The following is a 21,784-nucleotide window of genomic DNA, read 5'->3' on the forward strand; positions in this document are numbered from 1 at the left end:
GGGCACTGGCCTAGTTCTAAGATAGGATCTACAAGGAGGTTAAAACCATAATTTCTCAATCTGACAGCATTTCTCAGATCAAGAGTTAGATATCTGAATGGCAATACCTAGCATTTTTTAACTACACTCCAAGTATTTTTCATCACTGTAAAATATTAGTCACATCCTTCTTCGGATTGCAACACTAAACAAAATAGTGATGTACACTGCAGGATGGTAAGAAAGAACTGTGTTACAGTTGATCAGAGAACCAGTCAGTTTAAATCAATCCTGACTTCAATAGAGCTACACCAAATTTTCATCAGATAAATATATGGTTTGTGGTTTCCCTAGCAGTTAGACCTTTCTGTGCAACTAAATCCTCACCCAGAGGCTTCTCACTACCACAGGGAATTTTCCTGTTGATCAAAAAGAACTGAAATTGGACTACTTCACAACAAACCCAGTAGAGAATGATGCTTTAGACCCTTCACTTATCCTCCAAAAAGGAAGAAAAAGAAGTGGTAAAACCCTGTTTGTCTCCCTGATTCATGGCTTCAGCAAGCCCTAGGGGCAGAACCTGTGGATTCAACATGACATGCAGGAAAGGTTTCATTAATAATGGCTATGCTTCAGGTAAAATGCAACTCTGCAGAAAAATAAATAAATAAATTAACCTCTTACTACTTGTTTTCCTGAGTTCATTTGCTATATGAAACCCTTACACTGGCCTTGTGTTTCCATGGAACTGTATTTCAGTCAATGTAGAGACCACAAGAGATTGGCTTCAAGTCCCTGATAGGGAGTTTGCATTGCTGAGAGCTCATTTCAAAGCTGAAGCATGATCAGGACAAAGTTTCACAATGCAGCACTGGAAAATAACTATAGTAAGTTGTATCAGAATCTCATTATAAGCAAATGCATCGTTTGAAATACCAGGCCCTTTAGATCTCATTTTTCCAACCTTAAATCTCTAGATACAAATCTCTGAGCATTTGCACGTAACCCAGATGTTGCTCTTCTCCCCTGCTGAACTGAAATCATAATTCTCAATTCTGATGACACAACCCATTCCCTTTCAGCAATTGATTGCAATGTTGCACAAATGAGCATGACTTGTTCTAAGTAAGCTGGAAAAGTTGATTTTGGAAACTGAAATGCAACTTTAACTTGGCTTCCCATCTAGCACCATAAACAGAAGTTAACATAAAAAGATACCTCTAAGTAAGACAAATTTAGTTTAATTAGAATAGCTTAAGATATAAGTGATTTTACGGTATCCAGAAGTTTGTTTGCAAGGTTCTGAGCTGGATTCCTATCAGACTTCTTGCAGTTCTGCTTCAATATACTGCCCATCACTGAGTCAAGTTCCAGCATAGCCAACAGATTGTTCTAAGCAGCATATACAAATAGTTATTTCCTTTCAGCAACAGTTTTTTCCTTTTTTCTCTAGAAATATGCATCAATTTTTATTTTCTTCCTGAAGATAACAAGGGTATAGAGAGGTTGCAGGAACCTCAGACACAGCACTTACTGGTTTTGTGCTGTTTCACTACAGTGTTTAACTCATTATGACACGCAGGATAGGCAAAGACCTTCTGATATCCAAGGTCATTCCCGAATCACAAATATTATTATCAAGAGTTTCAAAGTCCCTAAAATATCACGTCAGAAGGCATCTGTCACTAGTTAATAGGAGCTGTGGGTTGTCATTTAAAGGTCCTGCTTTTTTCTTCCCTTCCTACAAAAATTTCAGATTAAAAAATAAAGGCTAATAAATAAATCAAAACAACGTACACAATACCCAGGGTGGTCAGCAGGTAAACAGACTAATCCATGCCTTACGCAGACCCTGAAGCCAGCACTTTTGGGGGTTAGGGATCAAAACAAATGGGAGACAAAGAGGGAGGCTGCTCATTAAATAATTATGGGGTTTAGTCTAAATGCTAAGTAAAAGAGTCACTGCGTGTTTAGCAGATGCTACTGTGTAAAACTAAATCCACTAAGATACAAGCGTGCTCCTCTCTTTTTCTCCCTGCTCTACTTCATCAGCAGGATTTCCATGGTCAGACAAGCATCCACTGAACAGCTGGGCACAGTTTGCCAATTTTACAGCAATCAATGATCACTGAACACAAGTTCTCTTCCCAAACCAGAAGCATCAAAATAATAAGTTTGAAGGGATAAAAAATTCTTCCATCTATTCACATTTCTACACCCTTTACACTGCAGCTTTATTTTGTTTGGGTATTTTGGGGAAGTAGGAAAAAGAATCATCTTCATAGCTTTTCCTCCCTCATTTGGGGGATATGAAAGAGAATAGTTTTATTTGGTCTGTCCGTTTGTTGATATTTTCGGTGACCCACAGAAAAGCAAATCAGACATCAGCAGATCCTGTTATATATTATGAACACTATACTTCAAAAAAAATGCCCTAGCTCCTATACAATACCAAGTCTTCAACTTTCAAAACAGTTTGTGTAAGGCACAGTATCAACATTGCAGGTGAAAAAACAGAACTGTCAATAAACAAGTCTCAAAATAAAGAGATAACTAAAGAAATCAAACCTGCTTGGCTCGAGTCGACCCATTTTCTCACCTACTTAGAAAGTCTTCCATGAAAAAACAAAGAAGGAATGGATTTTCCTTTTAATAAAAGCAAAAGGATAGATGGGTACAAATGTGTCACTTCTTCAAAATTTCACTTGATGTTTTAGGCATTGGGGAACCCTTTATGGACTTGCTTTGAAAAAAAAAGCTATTTTACAAATAGAAAAAGAATGCCACAACTCTCAACACCTGGATACACTAGTTGTGACCTTTTCAATCTCAGGATATCTCAAGTATCCAGCAGATTGCTACTTCTGAAGTTTTCCTATGGTCACACTAAGACAGACCACCAGAACTACAGATCATGATACATCAAGTTTGTGGTACACATTCTAGACATGGCATCAACACTTAATTCAGTTCTGAAGGGGTTAATTGGGAAATTTGATCCTTTATATTGCCCTAGGAAATACACAGTACATCTCTGATTAATGTGACAGGATGCATCAGTTCATAAAGGGTGAAATTTACCCTTGCATAGTAGGTTAGCACAAGACCAATACTTAAGTCCTACTTAAGCACTTAAAACATGAAACATCAAAGCTTGGTGGAAAGTCAGCATGTCAGCATGACTGTAGATGAAATTCAGTGTCAATAAATGCATAACAGAGAGACTAATCTGAATTATTAATATACATTTCTGACTCCCAAGTTAACTGAAGTAATTCAAAAAAGAACTTATCATTACTTTGGACAGCATAATAAAAATATCACCTCAATGTGCAGCGGTAATCAAAACTGACAACAAAATGTTGAACAATCAAAAACAAAATTATGCTTGAGAACGAGATAATGCCAATGTATAAATCACTGACTTAAAAAATATATAGTAGAAATAGGTAACATTATGAGACCAGCAGCAAAAACGGTGAGTGCACGAGGATACCAGGACAGAATTAAAATATACAGACATTCTAGTTTTGAAGACCAGAGTAAAAAAAGACATACTAGATAACATTAGACAAACATAGGATGATAACAGATATAGAGATGATACAGTAAGAATTCTCCATTTTCTTAATACCAGGATGCATATTATCTTGACAAAGTAAAATGGAATAGTTTTAAATGGAGAAGGAAGTAAAAGGAGAAAAGGACTTTGAGGCTTCTTTTCATTCATTTGGGGCAATATACAATCACATACATCTGAAATACAGATGGATATTGGGAATAGATTCATATCCCTATATTAGAATAAAAATCAACTGACAAGCTCTGACACATCCAGATAGAAGGCAACTACTAACCAAGATACTGGAGGTAACAAAAAAGTAATCCTACTGTTGGTGATTCTGAAATCAGTTGCTGCAACATTCCTAAACCTGTCCACTGAACAACACCTACTACATTATACTGAAACAAGAGAGAACACCAGTCTGATACAAAAACCGCTGTTTTATCATAGCATTGCTGTTGTGCCCATCAAGAACTAGGCTGTCTAAAACTGATAGCAGTGCAGAGTAGAGATAACCAAGACACTTTCAAGTTAGTAAATGCAGGTATCAGCCTGACTTGCCACAGCAGTCTGAAGCCTCCTTTTTGCCTGGTTAGTAACTGCAGCGTGGACATAACACGAAGTTGAACTATGTTGATGTTCGGGCTCGACAGTGTGAAATGGCATGAGATTTTGGACAATGTCCAAGACTGATCTAAAAGACAGGCTCTTTTACAGTTTTACATCTCACTCAGAGGAAATGTATGTGGTTATGTACTGATCTGGAACAAAACCCACTTTTCCTATATGCATTCTCCTGAAATTCAGAGATGTTTAGGTCTCAGATTTAAAATCTTACCTGCAACCAAAAGTACCAGTGTTTAACTGTGTATATTTCACCATGTGACTCTTCATCATTGGGCATTAATGCAAAATTAGTAACTTCTAGGCCTTCTAATGGAAAGGAAAAGAATTACAAAAATTATGAAGTCTGACATGGAGCAAGCTAAGTACTGGGAAGGTACCAACAGAGTAAACCTCAAATGACGGACCATCCTTATTCTCTCACGGATTTAATTCCAGCAAGGAATTGAACTACCGACTTCCCCTTCCTTACCACTTTCTGCTGTCAACAGTCAGATAAAATAAACCTAGTCATACAAATTTTTATCAAGATCTCTTGAGACAAAAAGAAGAAATTTCTGGACCAGAGGTCAAGCATGAGACTTCTAGGCCCAAAGGTCAATTGTCTAAGAGAATTTGTGGATAGCTTAGAACAGAGGCAGTATCAAAGCTGTGGCTATTATATTAACACAGAAATACAGTTGCTATAAATTCAGAGACCACTTACTTACATAAAGAAAGTAAAAAAAAAAAAAAGGTAAAGAATACAGAAAGGCCTTTTCAAAGACAGAAACAAATATGTACCTCTTCTCAGAAACAGTGTAATATCTAAAACTTCAGACACAAAACCCTTTCATAATGCGTGTGATTTTGTATTTTTCTCAAGTAGCAATGTTTGAAACAAGAAAATTCAACATCTAGACCCTTTGCCAAATTTAAAAATTTTAGTCTCTGCCCTTGTATAGAAGGTCAAATCCATAACTAGTTATGCAGCACGAAGTCCAAGACTCTTAACCAGACAGCACCACTTGAGGATCTAGCCCATAGTCACAGAACCTGACCTTTATTTCAGTTACACTGTAGAAAATAAATCAACTCCAACTAAAGTTATACAGATAGTAATTCAGGCTGTTTCTGTTGTAATCCACAGTTAAATTGTGTTTTCTGTGAAGCACTGTAAATCTAAAGTAAGACTCAATAGCCTCAGGGTCATCATGCCACTTTTACAACAGCATAAGCAAAACACCTATTTGCCTGTGGAGAGAGGCAGACTCTGGGCTTCTTCATGATCTCACATATCCCACTTTTCCAGCCTCTCATTACATTAAATACCCTTTAGTGTTTCATAATATGAGTGAGCTTACAGTCAATCACACTCCATGGTGCTGAGCTTGCAAAGCAGCATGGATCAAGATCTTTCCTTTCCCTTTGAAATCCAAGTCTGGATTGCTCCAGCTTGTTTTTCAATAGAGCAGTATTTTCAAATGCTACAGTTCGATTTTACAATGCTGCTGGCAAGGCTGGGAATCAAGCTAAATCCACATGCATCCAGCAGGGAAAGTTGCCACAGGGAAAGAGTGAAAAATCAAAGAGCGAGCACTAAGATGATCCTATATCACTGACTTGCTGAATGCCAAAGAATAAAGGTTTAATATAGCACCAGAGAAATAAGAAAACCAAAAAAGTTACTTCCAATACTGTCAATAGTTGCTATGACAGTCAGAGATGGGGTTTTTGGAAACACAAAACTGGAGGGAAAAAACCTTGCTGCATATGTATTGTTTCTTTGTCACCCACTTACATTTCAATTACTAAATGCTTCTCTTCAGCAGTATATGTCATTTTAAATAAGCATCACATGTTGACAAGAGAATGCATCATGGGGTTTTGGGGGGTTTTTTGGTATAGCTTGTAATCAAATAGCATTTGACTAACATTTCTATCTATACCCTTTAATGCTTATGGTCTAGTCTTTGCTGAAGTTGTTTACATGCAATTCAGGAGCAGCAACTACAAAATATTCTCACTTGAAACAACTTCCTGGTAGTACCCATTTGCTGTCTTCGGTACAGTGACTCTTATAAGGACATATGGTAGACAGTAATGTCCATAGTAGGATATTATGCTGCTCTGCTGTGTCAAACGGCTGTAAATCCACAGAAATGTCAATGAAAAACCAGAGTTCCAACAAGAAGGAAAAAAAAAAAGGGTGTAGCAGGAACAAAAATCTGACCCATCATTATGTGAGAATTTTCTTGTAAAACACAATCTCTGAACAAAATACAAATGGTACAAATGTAACGATCAGGGAGAAGTTGAGGCTCTCATGTAAAGACAGAGTCTATAACAGCCTGTTATAAGCAGAGGAAACCAAAAACTACAGGACAGTGTTGGTTTAAAACTGACATTTAGATACTGTTTTGTGTATGAACTGGTTCACCTTGCACAACTTCCAAAACGTAGAGAAATAGCACATCTATCCAACTTCACAGCAGGACAAATATGAGGATGGCAAAAATTGCATTGCAAAGGTCACATTACCAAGCGTGTTCAGTAACAAAACCAGAACCAATAAGAAAGCAAATGAGTTTTAAACACTTTCCTTTCAAATTTCAGCATTTCTGCGGGTTGAGAGACGAGCAAATTGAAGAAATTGTGCATTTTACCCAGGCTACTGACACTATAATCACAGCTGCTTTTCTGTTAAGGTTAGGGAATTAATTCTTGGTGATTTAATTTCTCCTACGATACATGTACAGCTACACAGGGATCAACACAAAAGCCTTACCAAGTTCCATACTCTACCTCCAGCAGTGGCCATAAACTACTTGAATTCATTTTTATGCTGGAAACAGACATAGTTTGAGATTTTCATTAGAAAAAAATATCATTAACAAAACTGCATGTCTTCCTACAAAGTATCTATTGCAGTAGCACAGTGGCAGATACAGCATGATTTTGACATTTACTGGAGTCCTGGAAAGGAAACAAGCCAAATGCAACATTGGCACAGCTTTAATAATTTCAAAAAAATCATTTGCACAAAACTCTGGCTTACCATCTCAAAAATAGGAAGGAGCAATATTTTAATTTTATCTATTTTCTGAACTCCCATTTTTACCTCCCAGAACATAACTTAATACTTCAAAATAGGTCTTAAGTGGAATTCAAGTTATAGCTAAATCTCATATTAGCAAAAGGGTAAATTTCACTCCTAGGGTGCTGATAAAAAGATTCTCCCTCCCTATTGGCCAAAATATTTTTTCCAGACAGCAGCTTACAATATGACTATCTTTAACGCCCATGTAACAGACTTGTAAGGTCATTCCTTAAAAAAATCCTTTGATATTTCAATTTTCAAGTTCATCAGCAGCTTCCTCATAAATGCCTGCATTCCTAGCAGTCTAGCCTCCCCACCCATTAGCCTCTCCACCCACTTCACACTGACCTATACCCTTTCCAGGCCATAGCTCTGGAAGCTGAAACTGACTGAAATAGTATTTGGTAAATATAATTTTGCCAAATAAGACTGTCGGTATTATCAACTGGGTGCATCTATTAACCTTGCTTTGTCTCTTACTTCAAATTTAGATTGGGGTGGCGAAAGGAAAAGAGATGATATGGGACTATACAGCTTAATTTGAGACACTCTTAAAGGCTTCTCTATCAGTCTATCGGAATCTCCAAAGATGACTTAAAAGGAAAAAAAAAAAAAAAGAGAAAAAGGAAAAAAAACCCCACACCACCAGAGGGCTGCTGCCTGCAGGAAAATGAAACTGCTGCATTTTAACACTGCAGTAGAATTCTACCAGCTCCACAGAGGCATAAATAAAACTGACCAAGTTATAAATCTTTTGTAAGTAGAACACACAGCATCATACATAGTTTTACTCAGTGACATTTTGTTTGAGAGATCAGGGACAAATGCCCCTAAGGAAAGAAGCAACAAAAGTCAGCATAGCCACAGATTGTCAAAATGGGAACATCAAAGCAATTTTTCTATTTTATTAGATACTTAGAACAACTTTAGTTTTAAATGCAGCCACAGAGATTTCAGCATTTATGTATCAATATTACAATAATCAAAAGGAGAAGCTATGGAAGACAAATATAGCATAAAAAGATATCATCACCTGGACAGATCAGGCTGTAGGGTCCACTCCATAATCAGGAGATTTAAAACAAACAAAAAATCACTATGCCTAAATAGTAGGGTTATTCCAGGCCTTTTCATGATGCTTTTTATTTCTGAAAAAGTTATCAATACTAGTTGGCTAACCCTGTCAGTCCCAAAAGGAAAGTCAAGCATTATCTTAGTTTTACAGCAGATCATCATTTAAAAAAAAATAAATTAACTTGTCAAAGGCTTCACCCCAAGTCAGTGGCTGAGGCTGTTAAGAACAGTGAAGACTACACAGTTATTGTTTCTGAATAATCTGCCTTACAACTGCACAGTGACATGAACAGAGCCTGTATTGTACCCATCTCTACCACTCTTGAAGCCAAGAAACGACTCGGCCAGCATTTTAAGGACCACAAGAGTAGTGACCCAATCCTCCGAAAAGTTCAGTAGTACCTTTAACTCAAGGGGCCTTGAGAGTGCACAATAGTCTTGCACACGAGAATTAGAACTCTACAGGATCAAGCAGAAGGTTGACACACACACAAAAAAACCCAACCTTGAAATGAAGTCACACATATACCAAGTGTACAATGCATTATGTATAAAAATGCTCAGCATATCCACATCTGACACACTATATCAACTTGTAGCTGATGCAGGGTTTATCAACAGAGCAAAACAAAGGCACAACTGCTACAAATAAATAATAAGGTAAAGATGGGGAAGACAGGACTTCTACACAGAGCAAGGTTCCTCTCTGTTTCACTTCTCCAACCTTCACTGCCCTATTTTCACTGCTGACTGTGGTAGGAGAGAATAACATTACGTACCAGTGCTGGAGTTCCACCTCTGATTGCAGGTTACACACACCCTTTGACCAGGATCCTTGGCCTTGCCATGTTTTCAATCTCCACCATTTCAACGAAGTTGAGAAGGACTTAAAACACAAGAGTTTCTCCCTTCTCGTGGGCTCTTCAGAAATTCACAGTAGACAGTTGAACAGTAAATATGATGTTAATTTTGCTATTCTAATCAAGGTTTTTATGAATTCTTACGAAGCAGTCCACAGACCACCTGGTTCTGCAGAGCCACAGGCACCAAAACACTGAGAATAAAAAAGAATTGGTGGAGCTAAAGAGGCTTCTCAGCTGTAACTCATCTGATTCACTGGTGATAAGAGTGATAGCGATGACAGCACTAATGACACAGATCCAGAAGCCATGCCTATTTTTGCAGCATTTTTTCTGAGCAGGATGAGCCACCTGGTAATAAGATGGCAACTGTCCCAATCATACTAGTAGTCTGGCTGTTCCTTTCCGTAGCAAAGATGCAGTAATGATAAAGGTAAGGACAATTTCTGCATCCTGAAACTTAATGCAAACTGGTTGGGTAATTTCAGTACAAGTACATGTGGAATACTAGAGAAGAATTACTGCTAAAACTATTAAAACATTTGCTTGCCTTAATTTGTCTGTTAGCTGAGCACAGACTTCTGCTTTAAGGATGAAACATAGCAATTTATAAAATGCTGGGCCTGTATTTTCAGTTTGAATTGAATTCGCTTACAGTATCGTTCCACTTAGTGCTCTAATTTGCCTGAATATTCACTGCAGAGATGTATTCCTAGGTTGCTCTTAACTAGAACACTGCCAGAGGTCTGCCTCTGTTGCCATCAATGAGAAGCTTGCTCATGAGTCAAACTCCCCTCTCAGATAAACTTCAGCAAGGCCTTGAAGTCACTAAGAATGCACAGTTTTAACTGAGTGAGGAATTTGCCTAAGTAATGTCTTCATCACAATCAGGAAACAACCAGAAGTAAAAGAGATGTGATTTCATAAATATGAGCAATGAAATAAACCGCAGACCCAGAAGAAAAGCAGCATGGGACAAATCCCAGAAACACTAGGACAGATCATTCTTTGTTGTCAATGATTTCTGATTTTAATCAAGCGTTGCTGACTTATAAGAGTATGAAGTTTGGAAAAAAAGTGTAGATTTAACTAGATTCAAAAGCTAACAAAAATTATTTAAGGCTGGTGATCATAAAGTGTAAGGAATCTTAAAAGCTGTGCCACTCATAGCTATGTCTTTACGAAAAAACAAATGCTCGCGTTTAGTAGGGCGATAGTGCCTGTGTCATTGCCAAGTTCTAATATAATACTTGGCTTTGTCTTTGGTGACGATTTTGTACAGACAGGCATTGCAAACACACAAACAGCTCTCAGTCTTCCTCTCAGCTTTCTGCAGGAAAGGACTACTTCAAATACTGCCACTGTACCAAAATGGATACACGGAGGAAATACAGAGAGGGCTCCCTTCTTCCCACACTCCCGAACGCTGAGCTCAGCTTGCAAACAGAAACGACCAAGTTCAAGTCTCCATCATCCTTGCTTTGCACTGCTCCAGCAGCAGAGAGTAGGCAGGAATCCAGCCTATCAAGCTGTGTGGGGATTCCCCCAGCATTAGGGTATCTTAATGTAGTTTTAGCATCACTTTTTCCTTCTAACTTTGGTGCAAGAATCTTAACCAAGGTGATGGCTATATCTGAAGATCATATATACCAGCCATCTTGATCTGCCACTGCAGCATCTCATGTTCTTCAAAACCAAACAAAGATTAGAGAAGCTGTGCTCTTTAGGACAACTTTCCTTCAGCCTGATTTTTTTTTTAAGGAAATCAAATTTACATGTTCAGGGTGGCTGGCTGCAGTTCCTCCATAAAATCAAAACTGATTATTAAGTTTCAACCAAGTTTGAAAGAGCAAAGGGAGTCTCTAAGATTCTATAAATTTAATGGAAAGTGCTGAATGTCTGTGAAAAAATATAAGAGATTCAAACTACCACTCCTACAACGGAAAGAGTAATTGTGATTTAATCCTCAACGTATTACAAGAGAAATAAAAAAGATGGCCAAGCAGCAGAGATAGCTCCAAATGGGCCACAAACACTGTCTTCACCTAGTCCACGAGACAAGGGACACAGAGAGAGCAGGAGCAAAAATGGAATATAGGGTATAAAACTGGAAGAAATAAAGTTCCTTAGATCCACAGTTCACTGAGCAAGTTATGGTTTAGTTGCATAGGATAACAAATAGCAGAAGAGTTGAGGTTGGAAGTGATCTCCAAAGATCAGCGAGTTCAACACCCCTGGTCAAAGCACAGTCAACTAGAGAAGCTGCTCAAGGCTGTATCTAGTCTCTTTTTGAATACATGCAAGGATAGAGACTTCCCAGCATCACTAGGCAACCAGTGCCAGGTTCAACCCACTCTCACAGTGGAGAAGCTTCTTCCTATATTTAAATGAAACCTCCTATACACACACAAAGGCCTTACTAGGATTAGTGCCTTAGCATGAAAGAGATTACATGCAGACAATGTAAGACAAATTATCTTTCCTCTCAGTTCTCAAGCTAGGCAAGACACATGAAATGTGGAAGAAAAAAATACATCTAAAAGAGAAAATAATCCTCCATGGACACACAGTACATAAGTATTAATTTCCCAAAGACAACATATCTTATATAAGAAATAGGGGAAAACCGTAGAAGTACCTTATTTTTCAGTCTACCATGACCATACAGTTAAAAAACCCCAAACCTCTAACAATAATATATGCTTATTTAGATACAGGCTATGTTCTTGAGTATTTCTACCAGCTCTTCTAGCAGTAACCATCAACCTATTTAAATAGGGCTGAAACGATTAGGGCTCTCAGCCTTAGAACTGTAACATCCCCAAAGTTTTCTGAGAATACCTTCCTAAAGAAAACCATAGACCAAACCAGTACCTCCCGACAGCAGGTTGTCCCAACATGACAGCCAAGCTACCCATCATTTAGAACCTGAAAATATGATGAGAGCTTTGTAACAGAATACTGTGAGAGATCAGGGGATTCCAGTATGGTAAAAATCTTAAGAGTCAAATCCAACCCTTAATCTTAGGGACAGCTCATAGTTATTAAAAGGAATTCACACAATCACTGAATGAAACTCACCCAGGGCAAATGGCTGGCATGATGAGTAACTTAACCCTCAGCTGGCAAACAGTCAGCAAAAGACACTAGAAAATTTTTAACATCCCACACAGTGCATTTTACGCCACAAAGATTTGGGATACGAAGCCTTATTTTCCTACTTAAACTTGTGCTTTAATTCAAATGCAACAAGATAGTAGTCTTAGCAAAGTCTTTTGCTGGATGAGCTCAGACTTTATCAGAGCAGGATTTTTTTTAATAAATTTTTTAAAAAGGAAATCGTACATCTCCAGCTCATATTTAGCTGCAAATATGTTATACCAGATCCCTCTTCCTCATAAATGATATTACCATAACGGGCATGAACCAACACTATGAACCCAGGCTTTGCTGTGCCTCATCCTGGACCAAAGCAACAAAACAATCACTTTCCCAGTAAGAGTATTTGTGTAGAAATCTAGTGTCTACATTGCTACCCACACATATAATAATTAAGAAAAAGAGCATATAAAGACAGCATGTTGTTTTGTAAGTAGAAGCAGGCAGCCAGAAAAGCACTTACTAAATGGATGCCTGAAAACAAGTTTTTCATCTTTTTTTGCAAAAACCAAAAAAAAAAAATTAAAGGTAAGGACTTCACTGGAAATATTACCATGCCTATAATTCCCATATGGTGTTGGAACACTAAAACAAAAAAGAAAAAAAGATAGTACTTGCACACCACTCTAAGCCACTTGATGGTTTCTCCCCTCAATTCCCCCCTACACCCTGCATTAACCCATTTACCGTCAGTTGATGTTGCAAATCTTGGTGCAAAGTTTTTACCAGCAATAATCTCCTTTTCTCAGTAACTGGTAGGTTATTTACTTTCTTCAAACTCCTTAATTATCAAATCACTGATTGTTAGTGGGTGGATCTTAGATAAGAAACTGAAATGCGGCCTGTTCTCTGCAGTAAGCTATACAAAGAACAGCCCCTTCCAGTCTAACCTTACCCCCTTCCACCATCCCCAAATTAAAAATGTTTAAGCGAAGAAGAAATTAAAAAAATATTTCTTATCCTCTTAAGCAGCCAATAACCTTTATCAAGAAAGCCAAAGTAGGTGCAACAAAAGTCTAAAAGGCAGAAACTGCCTAGCACATCCATGGGGTGCAAAACAGTAAGCTCAGCCACTAGAACTCTGTGAAAGAGTTATTTAGGGTAGCTTTAGGGCTACTTTATGTCAGTTGACAATTGTCTCTGTGGCCTTCAGAAAATAATAATTTTTCACGAAATAAAACCAAGAGCACTAACTCAAGGTAAGTGTCCTTCTCTACCCACTCCATCACTAACTGTGCATCAGCCACCTGCACCAGCCTGAAGGTGACTCTGCCCTTCTACGAAGGCAACAGACCATTTACCAGAGAATGTACCTGGATTTGCTTAAACACACATCGTCATTTACCTTCTTTGTCCATACTGCTTTTTATCCTTAGTCTCACAACACACTTCTATTTATTAGCCTTTAAAAACTCTATCTCAAGGTCATTGCAAAAGAAACAGTATATTCCTGTTTACACAGTCCACAGGACAACTGCATTCTCATAGGCATCTCTGCCACAAATGACACATCCAAAAAAAAAATGCTTGCAGCTACATTGATAGCCAGTAATACATTTTCATAAAAGGAACCAAAACAATTTCCAATGTTCCACCTAACCTCCATTTAAATCCAACTTGCAAAAGCTATGAAGCAATGAAAAAAATCTTCAGGGTGGATTTTTTTTGTGTGGTTTTTAACATGATTTTATCAGTAATGTTTCTAGTCTGTAACTAGAATTAATAAAAATTTTGTATCCCTATTCAAAATTAAATGCAAAATAAGTCAAATGGAACTGGATGAACAATATTAATAGGCTCTAAAAGTAGGAATTTAAAATTAATTAAGTTTGATTTGGTCACATCTGTGAGCCTTTTAAAAAGCCTACCTGGAAAACACGTTTTTCAGGCATGGATGCTCATAGGACTCATGTCCAAATTGTCCAGGAAAACTAAATTTTCAGTTTGCACTTGCAAACATCTGTGTTGGACATGCTTGCACAATGATACAAGTAGAATGCAATTCTGTCATGCACTATATCCATCAGACTACATTCAAGAGTACAATTCAAATCTTTGAATACTACTTAAGTGCAACCAATCCATATGTGAGTTAAGACAGTTGGGAGATAAAAATAGTTGTTTGCCAGAAAATCTGAATCAAATAAGGATTTAAAGGAAACCACTCTGCGTTTACAGAGACTGCAGATGAAGACGGTTCAAGTTCATTAAGAACACTATTTACAACAAATTATTCATGTTATTCTACAGATCATTATGGATGTTTTGTAGAAAAACATAATGTTTATGCATGAACTGGAAATGGAACAATCTTCTCATATTCCATAAGCAGAATGAACAGCATTATTGACTAGGATTGCTAAACATCCTGGGCTTGTTTAAAACAAAACCAGAAAATTTCTTTGAGATATTTCTTAATAGAACAATCCACAACAAACAGAAAGATTCCACCTTACTCATTTATCATGGACTTGATGATCTTTCTGCTGAAGTCAGTTCAACTTCACACATAGACTGACTTCACAATGGCAATTTACAGTATCTCAGCATTTGAAGAGGACCACTCAATCATTCATTTATGTCTCTGCCTTTACTCTATCTACATGGAAATCTACATCCAGGCTTCCACCTCTTCTTATTATGAATGTTCTCCTATGTGCACAATACAGTCCTCATGCAATGTCTCTTACTTCAGAGGACATTACTTCCAAACTCACTTCCTTTCAAATTTCTTCTGGAAGCTGGAATTTGTCCACCATCTACATATGTTCTGTATTACCTACTTACTAGGTTTCAGGTGTGTATCAACATTTATTATTGTCATTGCAACTACTGTTTAGCTCTCTAAAGCATTCAACATTAAAGACTTTCCAAAATTCAATGTATGGAGTAAATTTATGGTATACGGAAAAACATTGCAATGCTGAAAAATCCAAAACATACAATGGCTGCTCCACTCCGTTTACAAAAGAAATTTTAAGAACCCATCTAAAACACTACATTTGGCCTTTTCACAGAGTCACAGGTTTTCTAGAGATGAGAAAGAATTCCTCTCTAGAAGTAAATTCTTACGAGAAGCTTTTTTCATTTTTTCGACCTCTCTCCTCACTCTAATGCAGTCCTTCCCACCATAGGGGCACAAAATGACATGAAAAGTAGAAAAGTGTTCGAGCAGTGCAAAAACTCTATTTGTGAAATCACTGCTTCCGTAGTTACTGCTAAAGTCTGAAATGTAAGTATATGGTTGTAGAGTCCTACTCATTTGACAGTAGCTGAATTTTAACAACTCTTGGGTGAGAAAGCTTACTGTGCTTTACAAAGAAAAACAATAATTCAGAGCCTGCTGCTGTTTCAACAATTTCATATTAATTGTGGTAGTGATATGGGGGGTAAAAGACTAAGGGCACGCCTCTACAAAGTTTGCAGAAGAATGAAAACTAAAAATAATTTTCTCTGCAGTTAGCAAACAGGAATTTGCTTAAAAACCTCAAACAAAAAAACCAAAGAAGAGTGAAAGTCTTAGCAGGGATTATCAGAACTCTGCAGTTCAGACATGCAGCATGGTAATACTAGTTTACTTCAGTCACTAAGGCAGGCAAACAGTACTTTTGAACAATCAGATCAAACGTATATAAAGTTAAGAAAGACCAAATCTCTCAAAACTCATAATCATTACTTTATAATCCATTAAGTCAAAGTCACTATGATATAACTTTTCTAGGCAAAATTTCATTCTTAAGACCTCTACTACCCACAGTATTGCCTGTAGAATTTATTTCTATGATTACTAATTAAACATTTAAGTCTTCACAGACTATCAAGATAAAGGGTATGGATTCACTGTTTTGAAAGAAACTTTCATAAGGAAAGTAAAGTATATGTATGAAAACATTATTAGTATACCTACTGATTTGTTGTTTGTTTGTGTGTTTAAAAAGGCCATGAGAAAAACTACAATGATTTACACCTCTTACAATGATATATTCATCCAGACAGCTAAATGGAAGAAAGCTGTACTCTTCAGATTGTCTCTTGATCCAATACAGTGGGTCAGAAAAACAATTACAGCAGTATGAATGAAAAGGATATACTTTGTTTAGCCTACTTACCTAAGGAAACCAGGCTTCTGAGATCACACTGACCACCCCAACACCCCTTGAATAGAGCTGAAGCTTTCACTTTCAACCAAATTTGACAGAGAAAAATAAAAAAATTAATAAATTTCAGTCTCTATCAGTGTCATGGAAACAGATGGTTAAGGCTGTAAAGAAACATCCTGTTTAAGCTCCCAATAAATAAAAGGCTATTAAATTCACTAAACCCCAAATTTAATGACTTCTGTTCTTACATAACCCAATAGTACACTGCTGAACACCTCACTTATGGCTCACATATAATTAACATGTTATACACCTAAACAGCTGCAAACTATACAGGATACAATGCAGAAAAGGGAACCCCTACACTTTTTGAGAAGGTCAAAGTCCCGTGAGTTTCAGGCAGGACTCTTTGTACCGGGCTTAAAACAGAATGAAAGGAACAAGATAAAATGGATAAGCAACATTACATTTTTCATGAAGTTTATCTCAAAGTCAGTAGGGTAACTCCCGCTTAGAGCTAATGTCTTATTGCTTGTAGACAAAGCAGCATTTTGGAAATTTCAACTACACATTGAACAGGTGCTACAGGAAACAATGATGCTGAAGCCTATACAGTGACTGTCAAATAAAAACACAAGAAAGCCCTCCAAAATGCTGAAGACCTTAACAAGAAACACAAGTTCCTCATCTTTGCACTCATTAATAAGTATTCACTATAGTCAATTTGAATTACTGTTGAGAGTTTCAGGGGTGAAATAGGGGTTAATGAGGCTAAAAGAAACACATGAACAGAGATAACTGTACAATTCTCAAAAAATAAAGCAAGGAGTATGCAAGAAGCTGATTTCACATAAAATTAGTGGCAAATGGAGAAAAGCCTCTATTTTGCCTAAAACTAAAACACTGCTTCACAATCACGTGTGACTGGGGCTTCTCAAGGTACACTATTTCCACATGTGTTATCATAATGTGACACACATCCTTTGCTCATTACTGTTAATTACAGTGAAAACCTCCTATAATGAACTGTAAAAGAATGTATCAATTAAACTGAGATAAACTGACCTTTCCCCACACACCCATATTTATACAGCAGTGATTTTTTTTACACTGACAGTTCTGTAAAATAATTTTTGAGTAGAATAATGAAGATTATGATGCTTCTTGTGTTCTTGTGAAATCATTCAAATAAAGATTCCATGAGCTATTCCTTCAGTTGCCACCAACAAGAGGTGCTCTGAATTCAACCTATTACAAAAGCAAACCATCTCGCTACGGTATTCAAAGTAGACATTAAATTTATGTGCTGCATTATTAAAAATAATTTTCATTCCCACTAGCAGCAATGTAACCCTCTTCCCACTTCTCTGCCTAAGAGGCCCTAATCCCTTCTTTGTGGCATCACTCACCCTCAGCAAGCGTGACGCACCAGCCCAGAAGGCTGCTCAGGACAAATTTTGCATATCTGATCAACCAACAATTTCGGTTGTTACCCACCAATTTGAACAGAAGGCTTTTCCCTGTCGGTTTTGCCCACCCATAGCCAAGTGTCACCAGGTTCCACTGAAGTCCCAGATACCGCAACGTCTTTGCAGGGACCAGCAGGCTGCTGTTGGTAAACACTTTTTTTCAGATTTTAAAGTGGCAATCACTGAGAACTTCACAGAAAGCAAGCCAGTGAAAGCTCTACTTACCATTAAGTTCTCCCTCCATGGCACCCTTTCTAGGTCTACTCTGAACTATGAATGAACCCACACTCCTTCCCAAAAGCCTCTTCTTTTGATCTCAGTAAAAGCAGGTAAGAGTGATTAACACATTTGTATAATACTAATGTATCTGGGAGCAAACATCTGCCTATCTGAAATAACTGTATAGAGTCAATAATTTTTTATTCCAAATAAAAATGATGGATATGAAGATCACTGCAAAATGGACAGTACTGTGTAACACAACTTATACTTTCTTTCTATTCATCATTACATTTTGCCACATTTTCTCTCTCATTCTTCTCATCTCCTTGGGATAAAAAAATATTCCAAGCCATTGACTCCTAATCTTTCAAGCTTTAAAGTCAAGCTCCAAAGGAATGATCACAACCACTACTTTCTTCATCTGTATGCCACTGCAACCCAAATGCAAAAATGACAACATACTATGACAACATACTATGGCAAATCAGGCCCTCATACTGCACTGCTTGTCCTCTTCCTAAAATGCTGCAGGTTGCCTGCTTACCCTCCAAAACAAGCAGGATGAAGATGAGCTACATGCCACACACTGTTCATGCTGTTCTGCAGGCTCCAAAATGGGATTAGCACAGAAAATGCGAGAAGACCAGGAGGCATATTTCCATATTTAGCCATGTATGTTTAATACTGAGTTAGATTTCACCTCAGTGCATTATTCCATTAATCAAGGGCGGGTATAACAAGAGAGACATAGACTGACATCAGCTACTTTTAAAATTTCTCTTCCTCTTCCCCCCACCTCCAGCTTCTATGACACCATGCATTGTGCATTTCATGTGCATTCATGTGTGCAAAGAGCAGAGACTTATCTATAAAGATCAGTTATACGGTAAAACTGCAAAAGGAAACTTTCACCCTTGTCCAGCTGGCTGAATAACTGCAGAGGCCAACAGCAGCAAGCCTCTAAATACATCCTGTTCTTCTCCCTCCACCCCCACGTCTCTAATCACTTAGGAGGAAGATAGGAAGATTAGCAGAGAGGAAAAAAAATAACCAAAGCTGCAGATAACCCTTTAGGACCACAACGTCAGGCTATAAGAACATGGAGCAAAAGGTTAATGCAGCCGTATTTTCAGGAACCCCAAGCACAATTGTATTTAAAGGGGAGGGAGGGGTGCTGAGAATGTGAGACAGGGAGAGAAAAAAGGAAATGGTGATGAAGGCAAAAATGAATTTGTCATCTACAGCTAGCTCTTTGATCACCTGGAGTATCCAGGAAAGGATATCAGCAGAAATAGGGCAGTTTTATTAACAATACACCACAATTTTTCTTGTATTTTCGTTATCATCATCAAAACAGATTTTAGTAAGAATACAGCTGCAGAAGACTTACTGAGCTATGCCAAGAATAAAGGTGGTACCTAAAACAGTGACAGAGAACTACCTTTAGCAGCTGATACACTGAAGAGATTTGGAAAAAAAAAATATAAATAAAAGTCACTTCCACTAGAAGACAATGTCATCTTCATCCATGTCTCTGAACGGTTGCTATGGGGTTGTGAAGAGGAGGGGAAGGATGGGGGGGAGGTTATAATCAATCATCTCAGAAGAGCATTGCTTCTTACAGAGAAAGATCTGGATTTTGACTGTGTCCCTAAGAAAATTGCGGACTGCAGAGCTGCTGCCACGCAGGGCAGTGAGGAAGCAGGCAGAGTAGAGGCAGCAGCTGGGGCTGGAAACGCCTATTAAATCCTTTAGACAACAGATGGGCAAAGCTCGGCTGGGTTATAAAAAAAAAAAAAATACACCACAATGCATCATGTTTTATTGTCCCACCATAATGAACAACACTTAACACCCACATGCCCAAAGAAGCCCCCCTATAGCTGATCTTACCCCTTCCCTAAATAATAATCTCGAGTCTCAATCCACTTTTGGGGGGCTCCCAACCCAATGAATTTGCCAGATGCCATTGCTTATTGCACCTGTTACTAAAAAAAAAAAATAAAATAAAAAAAAAAGAAGACATTTGGGCTTCATTTTAAGCACGTTTTTCTTCCAATTAATGCTCCCCTGCCCTTGAAGTGAATATGCTATCCATGTAAGCAACAGTAAGTCCAGATCTTGAACGCATTCAGGGGATCTAATTATGTCATGTAGGGCAGAGGCACCTGCTCTCTGCTAATTCCCTCCACTCCGTTTCCTCTTTTTAATATTTCTTACCATTGTTCCATTCAGGAAAATCTGCTGGGGGCGAGTTTCATAAACAAGCTTTAAGAAAAATAATTAAATAACCTCCCTTCCCCCCCTCCCAATCCCTCCTACAAAAACACAGCATAACCAGAATGAATTCTGCTACCAATCCTCTATTTTTCCTTTATTTCAGACTCTACCCACAAAAACCACTAGCCCATCCATCCATATTTGCTAAATACCCACAGCAGTCAGTGCCAGAGACATACCATACGTATTTCCACCTCCCCCCCCCCCAACTGCACCTTAAGGACTACACCCTTTTCAATCATGATGTCATGAAATACTGCTGGTGACTCCCCCACTACCACCACCACCCCCTCCTCGGTACTACAGGCTGTGAACCTTTAATTTCAATATAATTTGATTAAAAAGAAAATGCTCCTAAGTAGGGCAGTGAAGAAATGGATGTGAAAATTCACCACCAGCAGATCATCTATTTTTTCCTCTGCATGCACTCTGCCTGTCATTAGAACAACACCCATTAGCAGGAGTAATGAACATAAAGCATCCTGGGCTTTTTCTTTTCTTTTTTAAAAAAAGAAAAAAGAAAGAATTAAAATGAAAACTAAAAATAAATAAAGACAAAAATCCCTTACGAATATTATCTGCACTAAAACAGCAAATGGGAAAACCTGAACCCTCAAATATCCCATCCCCGACACCTCACTGGCTGCCACAGCACCTTCCCTCTAGCACCGGTGCTGCTGCAAAAGAACCAACCTGTTTGTCCTTTTCCTAGGGTTTTCTCCAAACGATAGGGTCCAACATATTGTGCATGTTGAGCTCCGCTGCCTTCTTTCCCTGTTGATGTCATTTCTACCTGGATCTGTAATTCTGCAATGTGTATGTGCTGATGAGCTGGAATTTCTCTCTCTGCAGCTCTTTAAATTCCCACTTTGCAGCTGTGCAAGCAAAGCACTCTTTTTCTCTGCTTTAGTCCCCTTGGTTGCAGATTTTCGTCTTCCTCCTCTTTCTTTCCTCTCTCACGTGCGTGTTCTCTCTCTGGGTCTGCTTGGGACGCTGAAAGACGAAAGAGTTATTTTAATGTTCAAAGAGGGGGATCTACGATCCAAGCCCAAGGAGCATGATGCTGGTGATCGGAGCTCCGCACGCCTTGTTCTCTCTGGGAGCTGTTCAAGGGAGAGCCAGAGCTAGAGCAGCGGAAGAGCCGGGGCCGCAGCTGAGACTGACATTAAAAGCAGCCAATCCCTCGTCTCCCACCTTCTTCTCCCCTCCTCCTTCCACTACCTTTTCTTTTCCATCAGCAGCAGTTGCTGCCTCTGCCTGCTACAGAGCATCAGGACCAATGGCAACAGCAAACACCTAAGTTCATCTGCCTATTGATAAGGCACAATTAAATATAGTTTAATGTGTATATTATTTTAAGACCCAAACATCCA

General features: G+C 38.2%; 1 protein-coding gene across 1 annotated transcript in view; it reads right to left on the bottom strand.

Annotated features, from left to right (window-relative positions):
• LOC120323234 (serine/threonine-protein kinase BRSK2-like) overlaps positions 1 to 21,513 on the bottom strand; it is a gene marked incomplete at its 3' end in the record, with an annotated part of 220,329 nt that extends 198,816 nt beyond the window's left edge. The window contains exon 1 of the mRNA XM_039381195.1: positions 21,105 to 21,513. Coding sequence (XP_039237129.1) covers positions 21,105 to 21,198 — 94 coding nt within the window. The remainder of the gene's footprint in view (positions 1 to 21,104) is intronic.
• Positions 21,514 to 21,784: the final 271 nt, after the last annotated feature.

Source organism: Pipra filicauda, unplaced genomic scaffold, assembly GCF_003945595.2.
Source record: "Pipra filicauda isolate LSUMZ 115617 unplaced genomic scaffold, ASM394559v2 scaffold217_size2002032_pilon, whole genome shotgun sequence".
Taxonomy (NCBI): Eukaryota; Metazoa; Chordata; class Aves; order Passeriformes; family Pipridae; genus Pipra; species Pipra filicauda.